Consider the following 25028-nt stretch of genomic DNA (forward strand, 5'->3'; position numbering starts at 1 on the left):
CATGAGACTCATTTCTTATGCGGCAGATGGAGCGAGTAGGGCAGCAGGTACCGGAGTTGCTTTGCGGATACACTCCTGCATGCTCCTTTGTCGGTTTGCGTAACCTTTCAAGTCCTCCTTTACCAATACCCTTTTGATGGCTTGTCCTTGTTTGAGCCTCAGGTAAAAGAGACTCTCACCAGGTGTGAACAGGATGGCAAGACTCTCTCTGCCGTAGGATTCCATTTTCAACTCTGTTTAGACCCTATTCTAAAGGCCAGAAGAGTGGAAAGATGTGGTTTTGAAAATCCCAGGGAGCTTCGCCTGATTCACATGGAGATTTTTCCCCCAGAGGCAGAGGGGGAAACAACAACGAAAGATGACAGCCTCGTGGCAGGGGGGTCCACAACAGCAGGGTGACAGAGATACGTTCTCTGCTAGGCCCTTCCAGCACTCCTGAAGGGAGGCCTCTACTTGTCCACCTCTAGAGGCAGTCGGGGGCAGACCATCATTGTACCCAACAGCCTGGCAAACCATCACAAAAGGTGCATGGGTACTGTCAATAATATCTAGGGGTTACGATATTCCCTTTTCCCAGTTATCCCCTGTAAGAGAAAAACGTTCTATCCTAGATGTTCCACCCAGTCTTTGGGATCAAGCAGTCCTAGAAGTACAAGGATTGCTAGAAAAAAAAGAGCCATCCAAGAAGTCCCCGCAGACCAAATTGAATCCAGAAATTACTCAAGGTTCTTTTTAGTTCCAAAAAAGACAGGGGGCTGGAGACCCATTTTGGATCTCAGCAAGCTAAACAAATCGGTAAAAAAGACGAAGTTCTGGATGATAACACTGCAGTCCATTCTTCCCTTTTTGGGTCAGGACAATTGGATGTGCTCCATAGATTTGCAGGATGCATACTACCACATAAAAATGGACAGGCAATCCAGGAGATTCCTATTCCCAGCTGGGAGCCAGTCATTATCAGTTCAGAGCTCTGCCCTTTGGTCTCACCACAGCCCCCAGGGTGTTCACCAAGTGTATGGCAGTGGTCGCAACTCACCTGAGACATCTAGGATTCCTGGTGTTTCCATATCTAGAGGACTGGCTCCTCACTGCCACCTCCGAGAAACAACTAATCAAAGCACGGGACTACACAATTCAAACTTGTTCCCAGCTAGGCATCACCATAAACTATGAAACGTCTGCCTTGTTGCCTTTTCAGTCTATTACCTTCATAGAGGCAGACTTAAATACAAGAGCCATACAAGCAAAGCTGCCGCAAGACAGGGTGTCAACCATTCATCAGCAAGTTTCGTTTCTTATAAAAAAAGATGAGAGTTCAAGCAAGAGAGGTATTGAAAGTCCTGGCCTCAATGGCTGCAGCAATTACTCTAGTCCCTATGGCTCTCTTCCACATGAGAATTCTGCAGTGGCTTCTTTTCACTCAATGGTCGTTACAGTATTTACCGTGTCACGTATGATCTTTGTCATGGAATCCTGTAAAAAGGACTTAGTATGGTGGCTTGTCTCCCCCCAGGTGACTCTGGCCAGACCCTTTCTAGACCCCCATCCAGTAGCCACAGTGACCACGGACACCTCCCAGATAGGGTGGTGGTGCATTATCTGGGACAGACTGTCCAAAGAAATGTGGCAGCCATACGAGAACCATTTGCACATCAATGCTCTAGAGATGAGAGAGAGGTGCTTCTGGCGTTGCAAGCACTTCAGGACTCTCTACCTACCGGGACCATTGCAATTCAGAGAGACAATATGTCAGTGGTATGGTACATCAACAAACGAGGCGGGACCAGATCTTACCCCTTGTCGGGAACCCTTTGAGTATGGCAGTGGGTGATGTCTTCCCAACGTTTTCTGATTGTGACGCACATTCCCGGGAAATCCAACGTGATAGCAGACAGGCTCAGCAGGGCTGTCCTCATGCCTCATGAGTGGTCCCTCAAGCAAGAAGTTGTGGACTTGATTTTTTGCAAATGGTACCAGCCATGCTGTGATCTTTTTGCCACTCCACCAACAACAAATGCAGCTGCTACTTTGCCCTAGTCCCCCAGGGATGCACTTGTTCATGATTGGCCTCTGGGACTACTTTATGCCTTTCCACCTTTCCCTCTGATCCCAGTGGTACTTCAGAAAGCAAAGTCGCTGGGTTGCAAACTCATCCTCATTGCTCCTTACTGGCCTAGTCAGATATGGTTTCCGTTTCTCTGCCATCATCTAGAAGTGGAGCCTTGGATGCTGGACACAGTTCCGGACCCCCTGATGCATCAGTTGGATGTGCTCCATCCCTCCCTCCAAACTTTCAAGCTGACTGCTTGATTTCTCCACTTCCAGTCTTAGCCAGGCTCCCCAACATTTCCCCGGCTGTACAACACATCCTAGTGTCCTCTAACAAGCCCACTACCAGGAGGATTTACATTAGCAAATGGAAGAGGTTCTCTTATTGGGTGGAGAGTAATGATATTGATCCCTTCACTGCTCCTGTTCACAAGATTCTTGATTTCCTGTCTGAAACCTTTGAACGAGGGGCAGCTGCAGCTACTATTAGTGTCCAACTAGCTGCCATCTCCAATTTTCATGTAGGAGATTTGGTTTTAACATCATGTCCCATAAGTTGTGCAGAGCATTCTTACGAGCTACAACTCTTTTATGCCCCCCCCCCGGACCTAAACCTGGTTTTAGCTTCTATGGTTCTTTCACCTTTTGAACCAGCAGCATCTTGTCCCCCGAAATTTCTGTCTTGGAAAACCTTCTTCTTGGTTGCCATCAACTCAGCTAGACAGGTTTCTGAATTGCACCCTTTATCTATTCACCCGCCTTATCTCATCTTTCACAAAGATAGTCTCTCTCTCAGAACCAGTCCTTCCTTCTTGCCAAAGGTATGTTCAGAGTATAATCTAAATCAGTCCATTGAGCTTCCTGTATTCTTCCCAAATTACGGCAACAAGGTAGAGAATAGACTCCACCAACTGGATGTTCATAGACAATTACGTTTTTATTTACACAGCACCAAAGACTTTAGAAAATCAGATCAATTGTTTGTATCCTTTGCTGACAATAAACAAGGTTCTCCATTATCAAAAGTGACCTTATTGGCAGAGTATAAGACTCCACCAATTGGATGTTCATAGACAATTAAATTTTTATTTACACAGCACCAAAGACCTTAGAAAATCAGATCAATTGTTGTGTCCTTTGCTGACAATAAACAAGGTTCTCCAGTTTCAAAAGTGACCTTATCAAAGTAGCTGTCAGAAACGATCAGTTATTCTTATGATTTGCATAAAAAGAAGCTTCCAGGAAAAGATAGAGGACACTTAACTAGGGCCTTAGCTACCTCTATTGCCTTCTAAGCCAAATTGCCTTTAGATTCAATTTGTGCAGCAACAACATGGGCAAATCCTCATACCTTTATCACTCATTACAAAATGGATGTGGTCTCCCAGAACACGGCATCCTTTTGTTCCACGGTCCTGAAGAGTTTGTTCCAGTGAGCCACCCAAGAACCAGGTGCTGGGGACGCGGTCCCAACCAGCAAGAACGAAGGCGAGATAGGACAACATAACATAAGTTATGTACCTACCATAACATTCCATGTTACTTGTCCTTCATCTTGCCTTCCTTCTTGTGTCCCCCCTCCTTCCCCCTTCCTGGAGGATTGAGAGGAATTAATTTCATTGGTTACACTGGCTGAGTTTCCTGTTGACATACCAGGTTAGTTAACACCAGAAAAAGGAGAACAGCAAACAGCGCATCAACAAAATCACTCAAAATACCTTCACTGAACAGCCTTTATTTACCAGTAATTGCAGTTCACTTATTCAATAAGCGCTCTCGTCTTGAAAAGACTTCCTTAGACTAAATAAATTCATTTGCCCCACCAATATTTAAGCAAATCACAATCTATTAATTGATTAAACAATCAACATTCATTTGAATTCATTGCACATCTCACAAATTTCAAAAAGAAAAACATCTAAATGAATAACACAAGCAACTGTTTTAATAAAACTCATCCAATATTTACTATTCTAAGCAAAATAGTATATTTGACTCCCCCATTTTATAATAATAAGTAAGTTTAATGTTTTAACCTTCTTTTTTTCAAGTATACCTTAAAGTTTTCTTTATCATTAAGTCCAGGGGGATGACTAGAATTTAATTTTAAAGTTCAACAGTATTTTTTCATTTTAACACCTCTTCAGCTGTAAACGTATTATTAAAATTAAGAACTTTATCTAATACCATAAATTTTGGACTGCCTAAACAATTTTTATTTTTATAATGCCTAAGCCGTGCATTAGTGGTTTCTTTCTTCTGTATTGCATATAAATGTTCCCAAATTCTTTTATGCAATTCCCTGGTAGTCATACCCATGTAAAATGAAGAACATTGTGAGCACACTGATAGGTATACAACAAATTTCATCCTACAAATGTTTTCACTTAATATATGCAGTTTAACAATATTAATACTTATTTGTGTGTGCCCCTTATATATAAACCTACAATGTTCACAGTTAAGGCATGTGAACACCACCACTTTTGTATCATTCATATATTTGATTTTATCTTGGAAGATACATTTAATGTTTTTTTCCTTTCTTATTTATAAAAATAGGCTCAACTCCCACTATTTTATTAATTTCAGGAAAACTACCCATAATATTCCAATTGTTCTTAAATAGTCTTTTAATCTCACCTCCATGTATAGTATACAGTACTACAGTAACTAATTCATATTTACTCTTTTGATTCTTACATTCCAAGGGGACATTATTTTCTGCATTATCATAGTTGTTAACACTTCCCCTACTTCTAGTTGTTTCAATTAGTTTTTCCAAGACCATTTCCTTTGGGTAGCCCCTAAATATAAACTTTTCACATAAGTTTACTTCCTGAAATTTAACATTGCAGTCTGTTAGATCACTCACTTTCCTTAACTGTCCTTTCACAATATTATCTTTGACATAACCAGCTGGGCTGCATTCTATCATACCTAAGGTATGCATTATTCTGAACATTTTTCTTGTATATTTTAGTACTAAGTTTGTTACCTTGTTTGTAAACTTCTGCATCCAATACTATTGCAGTCATATTTCCAAGTAAAACTTAGTCACATGCATTGTTAATATCATTCAAGAAACAATGAAGTTCATTAAATTCACCCTCCAGATAAAAAAAAGTTGTCAATAAATCGACCATAATATAACACATAGTTAAATATCTATTGGATTTAATATATAACTTTTCCCATGTATTCATAAAAAGACTGGCATAGCTAGGGGCCATTGCTGCACCCATAGCCACGACATTTGTTTGTTGATAAAATGTGCCATGGAATACAAAAAAATTATAAGATAAAATAATGTCTAGTATTTCTATAATAGAAATTTCTTCATTTGTATAACATTGGGATTCTACAAGTTCCTTACTCACATAGGCCATTCCTATGTTATTAGGTATAACAGTATATAAGGAATTAACATCCATAGTCACTAAGTAATCACCTTGCTCCACTTCTATTCTTTTCACGCAATTAGCAAAAGTATTTCTAATATATGTGTCTCCAGCTTGTGCTACCTTTTGCAATTTTTTATCTGTGTAAATAGCCATTGCCTCTGTTTTGCATCCTCCACTTGCCACAGTTGGCCTTAGGGGAGGACAATCCAAATTTTTATGTACTTTAGGCAAACCCAATATTTTGAGATTTGGGTTCTCTTTTACAAAAAAAACTTGCTTCATTAATAGTAATTCTCCCTTCACTTAACCATTCCTCTATCATAGAATCAATGAATTTGTAATACCATGTTATTTTGTCTAAATTAACCCTTTTGTAGTAGCGTGTATCCTGTAAAATAACAGTCATAGCATTTAAGTAAGCAATTTTGTCAAAAAGCACAGCAGCGTTACCTTTGTCAGCTTTTAATAATACAATAATTGCATCATTATTTAAATCATTCATTGCTTTTCTTTCATCATATGACATGTTATAATATTTTGTAACAGGTTTATTTGACAAAAGATCCCTTAGCTGTTTTTCCATCACATATTGAAATGCCTCAAATTCTGGACTTAACTGAGGGTTAAAACAGCTTGGCTTTTTAAAAGCTGTAGATGCCATAACATTTCCGCCACTATTTTCATTGCTAAACATACATTTCAAATTTAGCCTTCTAACAAAATCTCTTAAGTTATTTAAAGTTTCACAAACATGTGCTCTTGAAGCTGGTACGAATGTCCAACCTCTGCTTAAAACAGAGATCTCATAGTGCTCCAAACATCTCTTTGACAAATTCACAATTTTGAAATCACTTTCAGAAAAAGTACCTTTATTTAGTAGTTTTTCTTTTTCTTCCACGATGAGTTCTTTTGAGGGGCTTTTCTCTTTTTCAGCTTGTTCCCCTTTACTGGTCCCATGGTTACTTGAGCCCACAATCTCTTTCCCGTACCTGGATCTTGATAGACATTCACTCCCTGAAAAGGGTGCTGGTTGTTAGTAGTATTTGTTACACTAACTGTTACAATGTTGCCACTTGCACCAACAGAGACATTTTCGATAGTTTGTATCTCTTTTTCCTTAGCCATCTGTTCTGGCCTTTTCATTTGAATTTCCGACCCTGCAGTTGTTTCATTTACATTTGAGCTGTCAGTTGTAACATAAAATGTGTAAGCCACACCCCGCTCATACTCAAGACAATCCTTCTCGTATTTCTTAAGCTTCCTCTACTTAAGAATATCATTTTCCTTAATTAATCTGTCTTGTATCAGATTTTAGTCTCAGAATTCTCACTTATAGCATCATTTTTAGCGAGAAATATTTTTCTTTGATTTCCTCATCAAGTTTGTGGGTTTTCTGCTTATAACAGTCTACCAGCATATTCATATATTCAGTGCCTGTTCTTTGATTTAACTCCACCCATTTCTCAATGAGCTCTTTTGGTAGGTTATTTCATACCAGCATTTTGTTAACTCTTAAACCTCTCGTCACTCTTCTGGCCGAGATACTACTTTCAAAGAAAACCAAGACAAAAAACTTCGGCAACCCGAACAAAACTGGTCACAAACTAGAAACAGTGACTGAGAAAGAAAGAAATGGCCACACAAACGAGTGATGTTATTTTAAGCTTTCTTCCACTTTTATTATACGTGGACTTCTTCAGAAAACCAGGACGCCTCCCTACGTCCTGGTTTTATAACCAATACACAGGAAGTGATGTAAAATCATTAATATCATACTTTGCATTCATGTATATAAAAACACATATTTTGCGTTTCAATCATGTAACGCAAAAACATAAACTCATATTATTACAACACATTCTTACTAAAATGAATGGTGCCTTAAAAAAGGCATGCTAAAAAATCATTACTGTGACAATTTGTTACCATTAATTTAATTTTCTGTTATATATTATATATTAATCTGTAGAACTTAGTGACTGGAATTTACTAATGTAGATGACAAATCACATTAATATAATGCCTAGTGGCTTTGATAAATCATATTCCTATTATACAAATGGTAATGACTAACATGAATCTATCTGATGTCCCTCTTTTGTTACCACCTATTAGATGGTGGACGTGTACTCATCCAACCTAACATAAATCGCTGACCACTGAACGATCACCATACTAAGATTAGTGTGTAGTGATCCTTTCTTGGCTAGTACCCTTCTCTACTCAAAGTACTGAACACACCATAATGGATCTTCCCACGGTCCCTTGCCCAGAGATGAGCACACCAGACTACCCTCAAAGGAAACGAGACCCTAATGTGATGAGTGTGGTCAAACCACTCATCAGTGCACGTGTATATAATGTGTGAGAAATTTTACCAATTAATGCCGTGTGTGTGAATGGAGTGAAACACTCCCATAAAGATGAAGAATGTCTAACTGATATCCCTACCTCCACTTGAGGCGTCTGGTTCCAAATTGTTATTTTGATTCTATCTATAGTTTAAAAAGCATTTGATGTTTATCCCTTCATTTAAGCCTGGCAGTTCATCAGCCCCTAGGCACAATTGCCATATTGACTCTTTTTGTTCCAATTTGTTGTTCAAGTCTCCTTTTAGTAGACATTTGTCTACATAGTCTAAAACAAAAAATTCGAACTTCTTGAAATCTACACATTCCTGTGAGTGTGAATAATTCCTTGGCAAGACACTCACAGGAATGTGTAGATTTCAAGAAGTTCGAATTTTTTGTTTTAGACTATGTAGACAAATGTCTACTAAAAGGAGACTTGAACAACAAATTGGAACAAAAAGAGTCAATATGGCAATTGTGCCTAGGGGCTGATGAACTGCCAGGCTTAAATGAAGGGATAAACATCAAATGCTTTTTAAACTATAGATAGAATCAAAATAACATTTGGAACCAGACGCCTCAAGTGGGGGTAGGGATACCAGTTAGACACTCTTCATTTTTACGGGAGTGTTTCACCCATTCACACACACGGCATTAATTGGTAAAATTTCTCACACATTATATACACGCACTGATGAGTGGTTTGACCACACTCATCACATTAGGTCTCGCTTCCTTTGAGGGTAGTCTGTGCTCATCTCTGGGCAAGGGACCGTGAAGATCCATTATGGTGTGTTCAGTACTTTGAGTAGAGAAGGGTACTAGCTAAGAAAGGATCACTACACACTAATCTTAGTATGGTGATCGCTCAGTGGTCAGCATTTATGTTAGGTTGATGAGTACACATCCACCATCTAATAGGTGGTAACAAAAGAGGGACATTAGATAGATTCATGTTAGTCATTACCATTTGTATAATAGGAATATGATTTATCAAAGCCACTAGGCATTATATTAATGTGATTTGTCATCTACATTAGTAAATTCCAGTCACTAAGTTCTACAGATTAATATATAATATATAACAGAAAATTAAATTAATGGTAACAAATTGTCATAGTAATGATTTTTAGCATGCCTTTTCAAGGCACCATTCATTTTAGTAAGAATGTGTTGTAATAATATGAGTTTATGTTTTTGCGTTACATGATTGAAACGCAAAATATGTGTTGTTTTTATATACATGAATGCAAAGTATGATATTAATGATTTTACATCACTTCCTGTATTGGTTATAAAACCAGGACGTAGGGAGGCGTCCTGGTTTTCTGAAGAAGTCCACGTATAATAAAAGTGGAAGAAAGCTTAAAATAACATCACTCGTTTGTGTGGCCATTTCTTTCTTTCTCAGTCACTGTTTCTAGTTTGTGACTACTTTCAAAGAAAATTACATCCCACAGTAACCTTTTCAGCTTAATCATTGACTTCTCTAAATCTGAGAAGCGTTCAGCGAGAGCAATGCTGGTAGACTGGATAACATTAAAGTTACTCACATTATCCACGAACAGATTAATAGGTGCAGCAAGACAGCCTTTTAGCAGTTCATCTCTCATTGTGCAAAAAACAGGCTGCAAAGTCACTGAAGCGTTGGCTTTATTAGGCAGAGTTGTATTAACAGTCTTATTCTTAGTCCCACTCACATTTCCTTCCTTATCCCACACACATTTCCTTCCTTATCCCACATGAACAAACCATTCGGTGTGTCATGGAGAGTAAAACCCAATAGTAATACCAAAAAACTGCTTTCCGGCTGGCTGTTCATAATTCCGATCCCAAAGGAATAACAGAGAACAGCAAACAGTGTATCAACAAAATCACTCGAAATACCTTCACTGAACAGCCTTTATTTACCAGTAATCACAGTTCGCTTATTCAGTAAGCGCTTTCGTCTTGAAAAGACTTCCTCAGACTGAATAACAAATTCATTTGCCCCACCAGTATTTAAGCAAATCACAACCTATTAATTAAACAATCAACATTCATTTGAATTCAATGCACATCTCACAAATTTAAAAAAAGAAAAACATCTAAATGAATAACACAAGCAACTGTTTTAATAAAACCATCCAGTATTTACTATTCTAAACAAAATAGTATATTACCAGGTTAGTTAACCATACCTTGTTTTTTCTTTTCCTTTCCTTCCTAACCATGAATGTGTAAGAGCTTAGTAAAATTTGCTTTTACTATCATTGTTTAGTGTGGGCTATCGCAAATTAGAGCTGGGTAGCTGCCGCTAGGCATGTTTGGATAGAGGTTAGCCTCGAGCCAGTATAAGCTCTTGAGCTATAGTAAATCGGACGAGTCGGAGCCGAGGATCGGCTCTGAGCCCAACCAGCAAGAAAGAAGGTGAGATGAAGGACAACAAACATGGAACATTATGGTAGGTACATAACTTCTTTTTTTTCTATGCTCTGGGATTATTGTAAAAACTACTTGGCACAGACTTGGGCAACAGAAATTGGAAACACCTCTAGCAAAACCTGCTAACTCTGTGACAAGAAGGTTCACTTGGAACCCTGAAAAAAGAATCAAGATATTTTGGCAATTTTATTGTTGTTGGTCTTTTGGCTTTTCCCGATTAGGGGTCGCCATAGTGGAACTCAGGTCCGCTAATGATTGGCAGTAGGTTTTTATGGTGCCGAGCTGCCAGCTCGATGCCTAACCTTCAACGAAGGCATGCCCATTCACGCATGTCTTTCGGAACACCACTCGACCGCAGGGAGGACATGCAGACTCCACACAGAAGGCACTCCCCGCACACCAGCCAAGAATCGAATGGGAGAACTTCTTGTTGTGAGGCAACAACGCTACCGCTGCGCCACCGCGGCAGCAATTTTATGAAGATCTGAATAGAGCAGAGAAGTGGGAAAATCAAAAAGCTACACATTTGGGGCTTTTTCGGGAAATATTAAGTATTCCAGAGCTTGGTAGAGTAGAAATTTGACAACTAACAGTTGTGATAGATAAAGGACAAGTATAAATGTGGTGTATAACTAAGTAACAGAAGAGTCTTTGGTAAGGGATGGAATTCTTAGGATGCAGGAGGTTGTTGAAGGTATGGAGGGTGCTGTTTAATAATATTTTGGAAGGAGGGGAACAGCTGCATCACAGACAAAAGCAGTAATGGTAGTGTAACCAAAGGAGGGCAAGCGTCCTGCAGACCCTCTCTCATATAGACCAATACTGAATCGAAATCACAAATGCAGATTTGTATGTCTATATTAGGTACATGAATGGCAAAAGTGTTACCAAAGCTGGATACATGTTGATCAGTGTGAGTTTATGTAAGGGGGAGAAACATTTGATAATTTTAACTGAACAATGATGATTCAGAGGGAATTGTAATATTAAGAAAAGCTTTGTTATTCTTGATTAGTTTGGATGCAGAGAAAGCTTTTGACAGGTTTTGTTGGGAATTCATGAGTATAGCAATGTTAGTGTTCCATTCCTACATGATGCAGTAGATTTAATAAGGAGAATATATGTAATTTCTCATAACATGAGTTTAAATAGAGGGAACAGGTAGGGATGTCCCCTTTCCTTTTTTTATTTACTGTATGCTTTGGAGCCTTCAGCTAAAAAGCGACTCACAAATTGAGAGATACAACTAATACTGTAACAGAAAAAAATAGATTTATTTGTGGATAGTATTTAAATAGATTTATTTGTGGATAGTATTTAAATAGATTTATTTGTGGATAGTGTTTACATTGATTTATTTGTGGATAGTATTTAAATTGATTTATTTGTGGATAGTATAAAAGTAGATTTATTTGTGGATAGTATTTAAATGGATTTGTGGATAGTATAAAAATAGATTTATTTGTGGATAGTATAAAAATAGATTTATTTGTGGATCATATTTAAATAGATTTATTTGTGGATCGTATTTAAATAGATTTATTTGTGGATAGTGTTTAAATTGATTTATTTGTGGATAGTGTTTAAATTGATTTATTTGTGGATAGTGTTTAAATTGATTTATTTTTGGATCGTATTTAAATTGATTTATTTTTGGATCGTATTTATTTGTGGATAGGTTCATAGGTTCATACTAGGCTATCTGCCCTAGGGCATTTATAAGCCTAGCCAGAGTGTGTTTGGCTTTCGCCACCCATTTTAAATGAATTTTGCCATGCCCTTTTTCGAGGTTAGTATACTGTGCCTCTGTCTAACAGTGACACAGAAGTGATACCCGGGGTAAACCTACTATCTCCCATCCACTCATCAAGATTCCTCTTGAAGAGAGTCAGTGAGGGACTCTGCCTAACCTGGACTGGGATTTTATTCCAGAGTGAAGGGAGCCTCTGTTTAAATTGATTTATTTGTGGATAGTATTTAAATAGATTTATTTGTGGATAGTATTTAAATAGATTTATTTGTTGATCGTATTTAAATAGATTTATTTGTGGATCGTATTTAAATAGATTTATTTGTGGATAGTGTTTGATTTATTTGTGGATAGTATTTAAATTGATTTATTTTTAGATAGTATTTAAATAGATTTTTTGTGGATAGTATTTAAATTGATTTATTTGTGGATAGTATTTAAATTGATTTATTTGTGGATAGTGTTTAAATTGATTTATTTGTGGATAGTATTTAAATTGATTTATTTGTGGATAGTGTTTAAATTGATTTATTTGTGGATAGTATTTTAATTGATTTATTTGTGGATAGTATTTAAATTGATTTATTTGTGGATAGTATTTAAATTGATTTATTTGTGGATAGTATTTAAATTGATTTATTTGTGGATAGTATTTAAATTGATTTATTTGTGGATAGTGTTTAAATTGATTTATTTGTGGATAGTGTTTAAATTGATTTATTTGTGGATAGTATTTAAATTGATTTATTTGTGGATAGTGTTTAAATTGATTTATTTGTGGATAGTATTTTAATTGATTTATTTGTGGATAGTATTTAAATTGATTTATTTGTGGATAGTATTTAAATTGATTTATTTGTGGATAGTATTTAAATTGATTTATTTGTGGATAGTATTTAAATTGATTTATTTGTGGATAGTGTTTAAATTGATTTATTTGTGGATAGTATTTTAATTGATTTATTTGTGGATAGTATTTAAATTGATTTATTTGTGGATAATATTTTCTTGTACTTGATAAATCGTAAATTGCACATTAGACTGTTGGGCATCCATTACAGAAGGTTTAGGGTTTTACACCGTGAAAACTCTAATTTGGCTGTGTTTTTGCAATTTTTACTGAACGATTTGTCTGTGAGACCTTTTTACCTTTTGGCTTGGATGTTAATTGAGATATTTGGAGGAACTTAATGTTTTGAATATCAGGCTTATTTATAAGCTGTATGTTTCTAACGTACAGTCCATTTATCTTGTACTGATGCATGTATCGTCCTTTTTAGTGACTTTGTGTTTACAACTAGTGGGTTTTGGCTTTATTGGCATGAATGTACACATAAAGATTTAAAGTAAAAAGTCATGGGCATGCAGAAGCCACATAGCTGAAACACTGTATGCCCTTAAGGGTCATTTGCATATATGCCATTGGCCTGCACTACAGGAGGTTTAAAAATCATGTGCAGTGTTGTGAAATGGAATACAGCACCTGCATTCTGTTTCACCTTGCTCAAGGTGTTTGCTGACAGATGGAGGCTGGTATACTGCTATTTTCACTCACAATTTTGAAATTAAACTATGTGACAATAATAGTGTAAAAGATGTGGCTTCACAGCCAGTCCTCTTGCCACTTCTTTGTGTGCAGCTGTGATGGGCGTTACTGATTAATGTGTATTTGGTGATGGAAACTTCCTGTCTTGGTTTCAGCACATTGATTACGCTCTATTTTATTTGCCATTTCAGAGCTGTTAGCTGTTAGTTAAGATCACACACACTGATTAGAAGTTAGGGGAAATAGAGATGTTGTAATAATTTTATGTTTTTTACTCGTTGGCTTCCTTTGCGGCTCCATAGCCACACAATAGAAGTGAACCCGGAGAGAAAAAATAAGTGGTTACACTTCAGGTACCTGGACAGCATTAATATTTAAAGAATATAGCAGATTCCTTAAATAGGAGCGCTGCGTGGATGCCCAGTCCTAATTTTTTTCTTTTTAATGTCTGCAGATGAACATGCACTTATGAAAAACCTGCAACCCGACCTTATGTCATCGACTTGCTTAACGTGATGACATTATTCAAGGGAGGGGGCCTGCAAGTAGAGCAGGTGAACATTCCCAGTTTATGTTAATAGGTATTACACGGAGTGGAATATTTTAGGTAATATCACATGGGGTGGAATATTTTAGGCATCAAGTATCACACGGAGTGGAAAATTTTGGAGGTTAACTCAAATTCTTTAATGGATTTAGCAACAGAATGAAGGCTGCAGTGACAGAGGACTTTATGGTAAGTCTGTCGTTCAGTTGTACATGATCTTTAAGGTATTACAATGTGAAAACTCTAGCTTGACTGAGGGTTTTGTTGCAGTTAATATTGAATAGTTTTTCTGTATCACCTTTTTACCCTTTCATTTAGACATTAGGCTGTTGTGGGATATTTTAAAACAGTTTCAGATATTTCCAGGTTATGAAAGAAATGAAGGCAAAAAAGTGCTATAGCTGTAAATTATGTGCTTGCACATGAATTAGTTCAACATTCATTTCCATGTGGACATAAAATGAGGTTTTTAGATGTATGAATTGAAATGGACTCTCTTGTGGCAGCCAAGGATATGTGGGAAGAAGCAAAGCAGACACAAAGTAAGAGACTGGAAGCTAATGGACATGTACAGTAAGATGCAGGCAGTGAAAATGTTTTTGGTTCCTTTGTTCCTGTATGTAGGTCAGGCAAACTTTTAACAGTCAGAGGAAACTTTGTGGGTGATTGGTGTTGAAGGAATTTATCTGGGATGGGAAGGGGGCAAGAGTAAAGGGGGATAAGCTGATCCTTCCTAGTCATCAAGATGATTTAGAACGACCTGTTTTGCAGAGATACTTTAAAGGGAATATCTAGCAACAGACCAGCTCTGGTAGAGTCTCTAACAGATGGTGGGAATACTGTGTGACAGACCAGCTTTGGAAGGATTTCTAACAGACCGGGGATGGGGGTATTACAGGGGAGTATCGAGTGACAGACCGGCTCTAGTGGGGTTTGTAACAGAATGTGAGTATAGAGTGATAGACTGGCAGTCATAGGGCTTCCTAACATATGGAGGGAATATCGAGTGACAGACCAGCTGTTGTGTTTCTAATGGAATCAAGAACAGAAGATCCAGTGTTGTCTATTGTCATCTGATTCAACACATGGGTTATCAGATCCAATCTCTGTGCAGTTTCTGAAGGTTTTTGGATCCAGGGCTCTCACTCCTGCCCTACCCATAATTCTATCTGCTCCATCTCAGTACCTCAGATTTTATTTGCTGCCTGAAGACTTTAGATGCGCTCTGTGAGGGCTCTTCAACCAGTGATATGTCCTTTGCATTAGACACCCATTTTCTCTCTACCAAGATATTTCTCTTCAGTATTAGCTTTCAGACTTAGTGTTTTAAGTCTGTGCATTTTATAGGGTTAGGTTTTCAAGACGTAGGCAGTTAGGATAATAGTATTAGTTGTTAGTTATTACATTTTGGTGTGTTCATAATTGTAAGTTTAGTAGAAAACACACACTAAACTATGTACTAAGTATTGATAGCAGTACCTAACTAAGAGTGTTTTTCTAGTAAGTATTGATACCAATATCTTCTAGTGTGATTGATATTTTTCCAGGGTGCCTTTTTCTGGTTGGTCATAATTCTTAAGCTAGATATGTTGGATAGCCAGAGATTCAAAAGGTGTTCTGATTGTGAATACAAACTGCTCGGGATCCCCATACTTTGTGTGTTACTGTTTGGGCGCTGCCCACCTCGATGCTCAGTGCCAAGCTTGTACCTCCTTTAGTTCCAGGGCACTTCAGAGTAGGAGAGAGAAACTCATAGTCAAAGACCTCTTCCTCTTCTGTTTCTCCTGCATCTTCCTCCTCTGCTGCTATTTCTCCAGCTAGTAAACAGGATGAGAACAGACTCATGACAGGCTAAAAGGAAAAAAAGAAAAGCCTGATTCAGAAAAGTCAGACAAGTGGATTCTGAAGAATCAAGGAAGCATTCCCCTGGATCTGACAGTGACAACTGGACTGAATCTGAAAAAATCCTAGAAGGTCAGAACTGATGGTTTCTCAGGTCCGTCCCATTTCTCAATGGGTCTGGTGAGTCTGAGGTTCCATTCCTCTATACTTTAGGAATGGAGGTATTCGAGATTACCTTTAGTGGCTGCTCCTACCTGGTTGTCCAGAAACATGACTGAACAAGACCTCAACAGGATGATGTGGAAGTTCCTTAGAATGCAAATCCAACTTGGGGTTCTCTCACTGCCATTCCTGTGAACCTACTGAGTCTTGGCCCAACTACCCCTACTCATACTTTTCTGGTCCCAGTCTGCCTGTCAGACCCGACTACCTTGGATCCGACCTGCCCTGGGGCACCTTTGTCAGAATTGACAGTTTAGAGTTCTTTGACAGCATCCATTTCCCTTTCAACTCTAATACGTTCAGACCCAGAAGAGACTTGGAGCCGAAGCTTTGGTGCCAGGGTTAGAGGGGTGGATCAACACCAAAGATATTTGGATTAGTCTCTCATTCAGAGTCTCAGCACTTGATAGTTCAGATCCAAGGTCAGTTTCAGGGTTGAGACTCATCAGCACTGAGTTCTCTGTTCCATCTTCAGATAAGGGGAGGCCTATGAAGCCGATGGTGGCTTCAACCTTCAAGGCCTTTGAAAGGGTCCTGTCGATGCTGAGGGAAAAGGTACTTCCATGCAGCTCGGTTCTATCCAAACCCCGACAGGATTCTGCTTCTACTTCTTATCACTATGTAAAACAGGGACAGCCAGTACCACATGCTTATGAGTCTGGGTGCTACATTAGCTGCCAGTCTGATGTAGAACCTTCTGATCTTCCAGTGGAACCAATTCATAAGAAATGGATGGAATCGAGAACTGAAGTAGATAATCAGCAAGGCATTTACAGCGCTCTAGTATAATTATAGAAACAATGCAAGGAGATTAACTGGGAAGGAAGATTACAATGACCAATTACTGAAGAGCAACGGGAGGTCATTTGTAAGGCCCAGTGCTATGCTACAAAATCTGCAAGATTTAAGATATTTGCATGAAAATTACACACGTACTTTTATACTTCAGGTAAGCTTCAGAGAATTTTACAAGAGGAGACCTGATGCCAGTGTGATCTGGGCACTATTGTGGTGGTTTGGAGTCTCAGAAACATTGGTAGAATTAGTGCATGCTGTGTACAAGGACCCTATGACTCGAGTATGAACAGTGTTCGGCCTCACAGAGAGGTTCCCAGTCAGAATGGGTGTACACCAGTGTTCAGCTCTGTGCCCACTGCTGTTCGTACTGGTGATGAACTACATTAGCAAACAGGTCGAAGGGGACAGATAACAAAGTTACTGTATGCAGATGATATGGCATTACAGGCAGACTCTAAGCTAGAACTTCAGCAAAGGATAGGAGAATGGAATGCAAAACTGAAGGCACATGGGATGAAGCTAGGCACAGATAAGACGGTGGTAATCGCAGCAAACTGGGGAAATCAGAAGAAGCTGAGAATAGAGATAGAAGGGAAGGTAGTGGAACAGGTAAACAGCTTCAAGTATCTGGGAGGGGTGGTTGAGAAGAAGGTAAGTCTGAATGAGGAAATCAAAGCTGGAATCAGAGGGGCTGCAACAAACTAGCACAAATTGTCAGGGGTAGTCTATGACAGAAGAATGCCAAAGAAGCTGAAAAGTAAGGTGTACAAGACAGTGGTGTGACCAGTACTAGTACTATGTGGTGCAGAAATCTGGGCAGTAAAGGGAGAACAGTTGAAAAAGCTAGAGGTGATGGGAATTAAGTGCCTGAGAAGGGTGGTAGGATGCACACTGTGGGACAAATGAAGAAATGAGAACATAAGAGCAGAAGCCAACGTAGCTCCGATTGTAGAAAAGATCAAAGAGAACAGATTATGGTGGTTTGGACACATGCAGAGAAGCTGAAAACAGTCTGGTGAGGAAGATTTGGGACAAACGGGAAGATGGTAAGAGGAAGCGTGGATGTGCAGCAAAGAGGTGGCTGGATTGTGTGAAAGATAATCTGCGACAGTCAGGCATGAGTGTTGAAGAAGGCAGGAGTGTGGCACTGAATCAAGAGAGTCAGTGACAGTTAACACGATACTCCGACCCCATGTAGAAAAATTGGAAAAACGCGGCTGATGATGATGGGGTTGGAAATAATTTTCAGAAAACATATAGCATTTGGGAACAATGTATATGTATACACAAAATAATGCTCAAATAGATTACCAAGTACTTCGGTTGGTTGGAACTGAATAGTGTGCGAATACATTCTAAAGCACAAGAGTCAAAGAATAGATTTATGATAGATACTTTATGTATAATGTGCTTGTACGATAATGAAAAGTGCTATGGTATTCTTTTATTATTGTTTTGTCAAGTTATCAAAATAATGAGTAAGTAGTTTATTAAAAAAAATACCTTGGCTTTGTTGCCAGTGGAAACGAAAACTCGTGATGACTATTTTATGTAATCAGAGTGCTTATATTGTAGAATGGTGTCAGCATTTCATAGTATTGGACTTTGTCAACTTCTGTTTCATTTTTAAACCCAGTTCATCATAGAGAAGCAACATTTCAGCTTTAAAACTGAAAGTAGTAAGCATAAATACATTTAAGATTATGTGAGTACAAGTTATACGTTTTTAATTGTATATGAGAAATAATGCTTAGCACTTCTGTAACTGCATTCTTTTAAATTAGTAGTCCATGCCTGTAATGCAGCTTCTTAGACTTTAAAGCATTTCTGATATTTTACACTTGGAAACAAGATGGAAATGCAGTGTTTTTACTGAGCATTTCATTGATGTAATTTGTCTAGAATAATGAATACAGTCAAATTGTGCATCTCTTCCTAATCATCTTTGTTTTTCACCATTGTAGTCTTGACTTGGGGGATTTCCTGCCATGGAAGCCCATGGCTGGCCCTACTACCACAGAATAATCTCCCTCCTCCTATAGCCAGCAGATATCCCTGTATGACGTCAGTATTGTCGGGTATAACTGGAGTCAGCCAACTTCATGAGCTCATTTTTTTTTTACCCCCTGAAGGTAGCAGCCCCCCTAGGTGGGACTGAAAGTCAAAGGTCTTTGTTAGAGAACCTAAGCAAGGAAAGAGGAAAGAGGAGGGACCCCTCGACTACAGAAGCAGCTTGTCCAAGCCTACTCTGTAGGCTAGGGGGGAAGGAGGGATGGACAGAATACTGCAACAGTGAACACTCTCAAACATCTACATTTATGGTAAGTGCGCACAAATATACTATGTCCGTCGTGTTTTACTGTTGCAGTCCTGACTTGTGGGATGATTCTAAAAGCTGTGAAGAAGGTTGGAAGATAAATTAAGGAGAGGAAAGGATGTCCTGCAAGATGGCAAAAGCAAATCCTGCCCTGGACTTGGAGAAGGGTAAATGGTAACATTTGGTAAAGGTATGCACTGAAGACCAAGCTGCAGCCTCCAGGATGTCCTTAGTGGGTACCTCTTTTGGGAAGGCAGTAGAAGCAGCAGCTGCCCTAGTAGTGTGTGTCCTGACAGCATCAGGTAGCTTCTTACCATGATGACTGTAACAAAAGGAGATACAGTGGAAGAGCCATTTATAAACAGTCTGTTTGGTAATTGGTTTTCCCTCAGAACAGGTGACAAAGGCCACAAACAGCTGGTCTGATGTTCTCAAAGTCTTTGTTCTGTCAAGATAGTAATAGAGCTACCTATGCACATCCAAGAAATGAAGAATTCTTTCCCCTTTGTTTTCTAGTTTGGGAGAAGGTAGGCAAATGTATGGCTTGATTTAAGGCGGTGTCTGTCACCACCTTGGGCGGAAAGAGGGGCATGGAATATGAGGAAAGGTTCCACTGCCATGAGTGCCTGCAGTTCAGAAATCCTTCTAGCAGAAGTGATGGCCAACAAGAAGCCACTCTTTCATGTCAAGAATTTTAAGTCAACAGAGGTAGCTGGTTCAAAGAGTGGAAGAGAGTTTTTCCAAAACAAAATTCAGGTCCCAGGGTGGGGCATAAAGCAGTCTGGGTGGCCTGATGTGGATCACCCCTCTAAGAAACTGTTTCATAACAGGGTGAGAAAAGATAGGGGGTTGGGCAGGGATGTGGGCTGAGATAGCTGGGGCATGAAATTGTATGGAGTAAGACAGGTCGTTCTCAAAGAAACTTACCAGATAGAACGGGATTAATGGGATTTTGGCTAGATGGGGATTTCGGGCATGTTTCCCACACCAAAGGGAGAATCTCTTCCATTTAGCGAAGTAGGATTTCCTGGTGCTAAGCCTTCTGACCTCTCTTAGGATGTCCTGAAACTGTCTGCCTCAGATAGGATCTCTACAAGATGTTAAGGTATTCTCTATGCTGATAATCTGAGTCCGCAGGTTGGGGTGCACAAAGTTTCCCTTGTTCTAATCTGAGAGTAGGCAGTTTGGGGTGCACAATGTTTCCCTTGTTCTAATCTGAGAGTCGGCAGGTTGAGGTGCGCAATGTTTCCCTTGTTCTGTGTCAGAAGGTATGTGCTGTGTGGCAGCTGCCATGGTTTCACATTGGTTAAGCTGAGCAGCAGAGGGGTACCAGTGCTGCCTGGGCCAGTCTGGAGCTATAAGAGTCACTCTTGGCCACTCTTCCCTTATCTTCAAGCACATCCTGGGGATCAGAGGGATTGGAGGGAAGGCGTAGATGAAGAGACCTGTCCATGGAAATGAGAAAGCATCTGTCTTCCATGCTAAATTTATTTTGTCCCAGGTACAAAATCTTTTCAGTTGAGTGCTTTTCCTTGTGGAGAAGGTCTATTTGAGGAACTCCCCATTTTTTAGATAAGCTGAGAAAGGTTTCCTGATGCAGTTGCCACGCCTATTGGTCTGACAGACTTCTGCTGAGGTGGTCTGCTAGTTGGTTATGCACACCTGGCAGGTATTGTGCTAAAAAGATGTAACCCCATGGAGTGTGCTGTTTCCCAAACATACATTGCTAGGCAGCAGAGAAGGTAGTAGTTAATTCCCCCTGCTTATTTATGTGCCACATGATTGTGGTACTGTCCCCTTTCTCTACTAGCACCCTGGTTTCCATATCTTCCTAAAGGCTAGTAGACCTTTTTGGACAGCCATAGGTTCCTTTAGGTTTATGTTTTTGCCTCTGAGGTTGTTGAGGTAACTGTGGTCAGTGTTTGCTCCTGGAAGAAGAATCTGAAGTGGAGACCTGGGTTGAGGGAGCAAGCTCTGGCCCACCATGCAAATTCCTCCTTGAGGCAAGGTATCAGACTGATCTTTGGCTGACAGTGGCTGTGTATGCTGGCACCACACATTTCTGAGGTACCACTGGAGTTTCCTCGTGTATCGTGGCCAGGGGAATCATGAGGATGCAAGAGGTCATTTACCCCAGTGCCCTGAGGTACTCTCCAGCTGTGAGAAAGTTTCTGATCATGAGTTTTTGAAAGTACAGAGTCAGGAAGGTGATCCTGTCTGAAGGCAAGAAAGCCTTTTGGAGTGCAAAGTCCAGTATGGCCCCTAAGAACACAATTCTGGTTGTGACATCTGTTTGGGATGTTTTAGGATTTATGGAGAGCCCCGGAGAGTTTACAAGGTTCTGGATGAACATTAGGTCTGAGATGAGCTTGTCAAACTTGTAGCCTGGATAAGGCAATCATCCAGATTAGGGTAAATTTGCTACTCCTTTTTTCTGCAGAAGGCAATTAGGGGGGGCTATGCATGTTGTGTAGACACTGAGCAGTAGACAAGTCAAAGGTCAGAGCACAAAATTAGTAGTGCCTGGTACCTGCTCTGAAGCACAAAAAACTTATGTGCGATTCCTCTGTAGGAGTATACAGCCTTTAGATCTAGGCTAACCATGAAGGCATTTGGAGAAAGAGTCAACATCTTAGATTTTGTGACCTACAGGAATTAGTTGAGGGCAGACAGGTCCAGTACTGGTCACCATGTGCTTTCCTTTCTGGGAACTGGAGTAGAAACCCCTTCCCTTTTGCTGTTCTGGGCTCATTTTACCAAGCCCTGATCACGCAACATCTCTATTTGGGAAAGAGAATCCACCCTTTGATTTGGGGGGATGCCTGAGAAAGACTGATGGCTTCAAAGGCTGCTTGAATTTGAGTCTGTAGCCCCTTGAAATAATGGTTAGTACCCACTGGTCTGAAGTAATGCGGGACCAATTCCCATGGAATAATGCTAGCCTTCCTCCGTGAGAGTAAGGGTAAGGAAGAGGAGGGAACAGAGGGGTTAACTATCATGGAAGAGTCATGATTGCTCCCTGCCAGGGGCCTGAGGTCTAAAACTCCTGATCTAGAGGTTTTTGAGTGCAATCCCTGGATCTTTGTTTCTGCCTCTGGCTCCTTTCCCTACATGGCTTTCTTTGCCTAGCCTTAGATTGGGAGGGAAATAACCAATGGTTAGAGGGATGGTTTCTACGGAAACGTGGGGGCTGCACCTGCAGTAAATCTTTAACAGTCTCCATAGATTTGGCCTGGTCTTCCATTTGTTTGAGCACAGCTTCTGCTTTGGGGCTAAAGAGGAATTCCTTATCCAAGGGGGCATCCAAGAAATTAGATTTGACGTGCTTTGGAAGAGACTGTTCCCTCAGCCATGTAGGTCTGTTAATGATAGAGCATGTAGCTGCAGCCCTGTTGGCAGCCTCCATAGCATCATACCCACAATTCAGGGAATGTTTTGCTATCTGGTAGCTGAAATTGCAAATATCCAGCAAGAATTGCAAACATCCAGCAACTCCGTAGAGAGCCCCTTGTTCTCTAGAGTCGTAGGCTTCTGTCTCACCTGATCCAGTAAAGTCTCCTGGTATTTTATCATGTCGAACTGGCAGTTTAGTGCCCTCATAGATAATGTGGCAGAATTGTCAACTTCTTTTGGCAAATCTATCTAGGGCCCTGCTTTCTTTATCAGTGGGCAAAGGATTTCTGGAAGAGCAAGCTCTGGCTCCTTTGGGGCCTGGGGTCACAAACTCTGGGTCAGCTGTAGGATTCTTAAACATTCCAAGACCTTATAAAATCTGTCAGGTTTTCTAGGTGCAGAAGGTTAGGAAGTCTGGCTTCAAGGAAGAGTCCTTAAAGACATCATCTACAACCTCCAAAACAGGTTGGATGGTGAGGGGTTTATGTTGTGTGAGGTTGAGGAATTCCCTTATCCTTTCCTGAATGTGGGTAATCCTGGGCTTCCCACTAGAAATGTTTCCTCAAAGTGTGCAGTGCTTCCCCAAAAGATAAGTCCTCAGGGGGAGGAAGCAGAAGCCAGATTCTCCTCAGAGTCTGAGGCTTCAAATGATGCCATGGAAGGGCCTTCTTCAAAAACAGTATCCTTCTGGCCAGAATCCTCATCCGACTCAAAAGGGGTCAGAAAGGAGTTCTGGGAGGGGATCTCTTTTCCTTTTCCCTGGGGAGGATTCAGTAGAGGGTTGCCTTCCTTTAACAAGGGAAATTAGGTCCTCTGCCAGACTCACAAGGTCTTGTAAATACGCCTGTGAGTGGGAGCTGGTAGGCCTTGGCTGGAGCTGAGAGGAAGTCACTTTCTTCGGAGTAGCTCTCAGGTTAGGCCTGCTAATGTCTGAAGCACTGACAGCCATCTCCCTCAGAAGTATGGTCATTGTCGAGGTTTAGCACAAGCAACATTAACTGTGCTGTGGTCGTCGGAAGCTGAGACCTGCAAAGCAGTCCCAGATGCAACCAACAAACTGAGACCAAAGGCTTGGGCAGATGTTGAGGGACTTGAAGCCATATCAGACTTTGGATGGTCTTGATTGAGGCTTTTACCACCACCTTGGTTGCAGAAGGTGACTGCGAAAGCAACTCACCTTCTTCAGCAGTAATAAGCCTGGTTTTATGCAATCCAGTGGTGCAACGGATCAGAAGACTCTAGAGTCGACTTCTGGCTGGGAGGACTGGCCAGTGGTGATCTGACATTTGTCTGAGGCCATAAGCATGTCGCATTTTTCCTTCTCCTGCTTACACTTAGGCAGGTCAGCTTTAGTATGACCGATGGACGCCATAACATGCAAACTACCTGAAAATTCGGTTAAATGCCTAGCTAAATCTTGGCCCTACATCTGATAGCTCTAGAGTTGAAACAGGTGAAGAAACAAAGTTGAGAACATCATGTACTTTGTTTAGTCATCTGACATTCAACATTCCGTGTTCGCCAAACTGTACTTTCCTTAGTAAATACAGCCATCTCGAGTGTGTACGTAAAGTATGTTGCTTTTTTATCTGAATCTGCCCATTGTTACTAAAAGTTTAACATTTTTACCTTGTCTAATAATATCTGTCTTCTCATTTTGCAGTTTTTACCACTGACATTTTTTCCAAGCCTGATTAATGTAATTTTCTTATTAGCATCCAGACTTCCCAGCAAACCTGGAGGTGACAGACGACGAGCTTGAAAAAGCAGCTGGCACAGATGTGAATAACGTGTAAGTGTTTGTAATGTGCACAGATGAAAAAACGTGCAAGTATGTGTAATGTGTATAGATGAGAATAATGTGTAAGTATGCGAAATGTGTTCAGATGTGAATAATGTGCAACTATGTGTAATGTGTACAGATGTGAATAATGCGTAAGTATGTGAAATATGTTCAGATGTGATGAACGTGCAAGTATGTGTACAGATGTGAATAATGTGTATGTGAAATGTGTTCAGATGTGAAGAACGTGTAAGTATGTGTAATGTGTACAGATGTGAATAATGTGTGTGTGTAATGTGTACAGATGTGAATAATGTGTTTGTGAAATGTGTTCAGATGTGAAGGACGTGTAAGTATGTGAAATGTGTTCAGATGTGACGAACATGTAAATATGTGTAATGTGTAAGCTGTCTGACTGCAGTGTGTAAATTATATGGCACGAAACAAGTTTTCAGAAAGATTGTCTGAAAAGGCTTTCCTAGAGGAATGCTGATTGCTTTTTTTCCTGGAAGCAGTTATCTAAGTAATTGCCTGTCTGTTTTAAGTTACCTTACCACGCAGCATGCAATAGATGGGGTTTAGTGATTTTATGTTGTATTGGC

The 25028-nt window shown here is 39.9% G+C and overlaps 1 protein-coding gene across 2 annotated transcripts in view; it reads left to right on the forward strand.

Annotated features, from left to right (window-relative positions):
* Positions 1-25028, forward strand: part of HIP1R (huntingtin interacting protein 1 related) — a 2955354-nt gene that overhangs the window by 1042588 nt on the left and 1887738 nt on the right. For both annotated transcript variants that reach the window (XM_044068914.1, XM_044068915.1), the window contains exon 6: positions 24359-24435. In XM_044068914.1, coding sequence (XP_043924849.1) covers positions 24359-24435 — 77 coding nt within the window. The remainder of the gene's footprint in view (positions 1-24358; positions 24436-25028) is intronic.

Source organism: Protopterus annectens, chromosome 4.part0, assembly GCF_019279795.1.
Source record: "Protopterus annectens isolate FY-2018-M chromosome 4.part0, PAN1.0, whole genome shotgun sequence".
NCBI classification, from domain to species: domain Eukaryota; kingdom Metazoa; phylum Chordata; order Ceratodontiformes; family Protopteridae; genus Protopterus; species Protopterus annectens.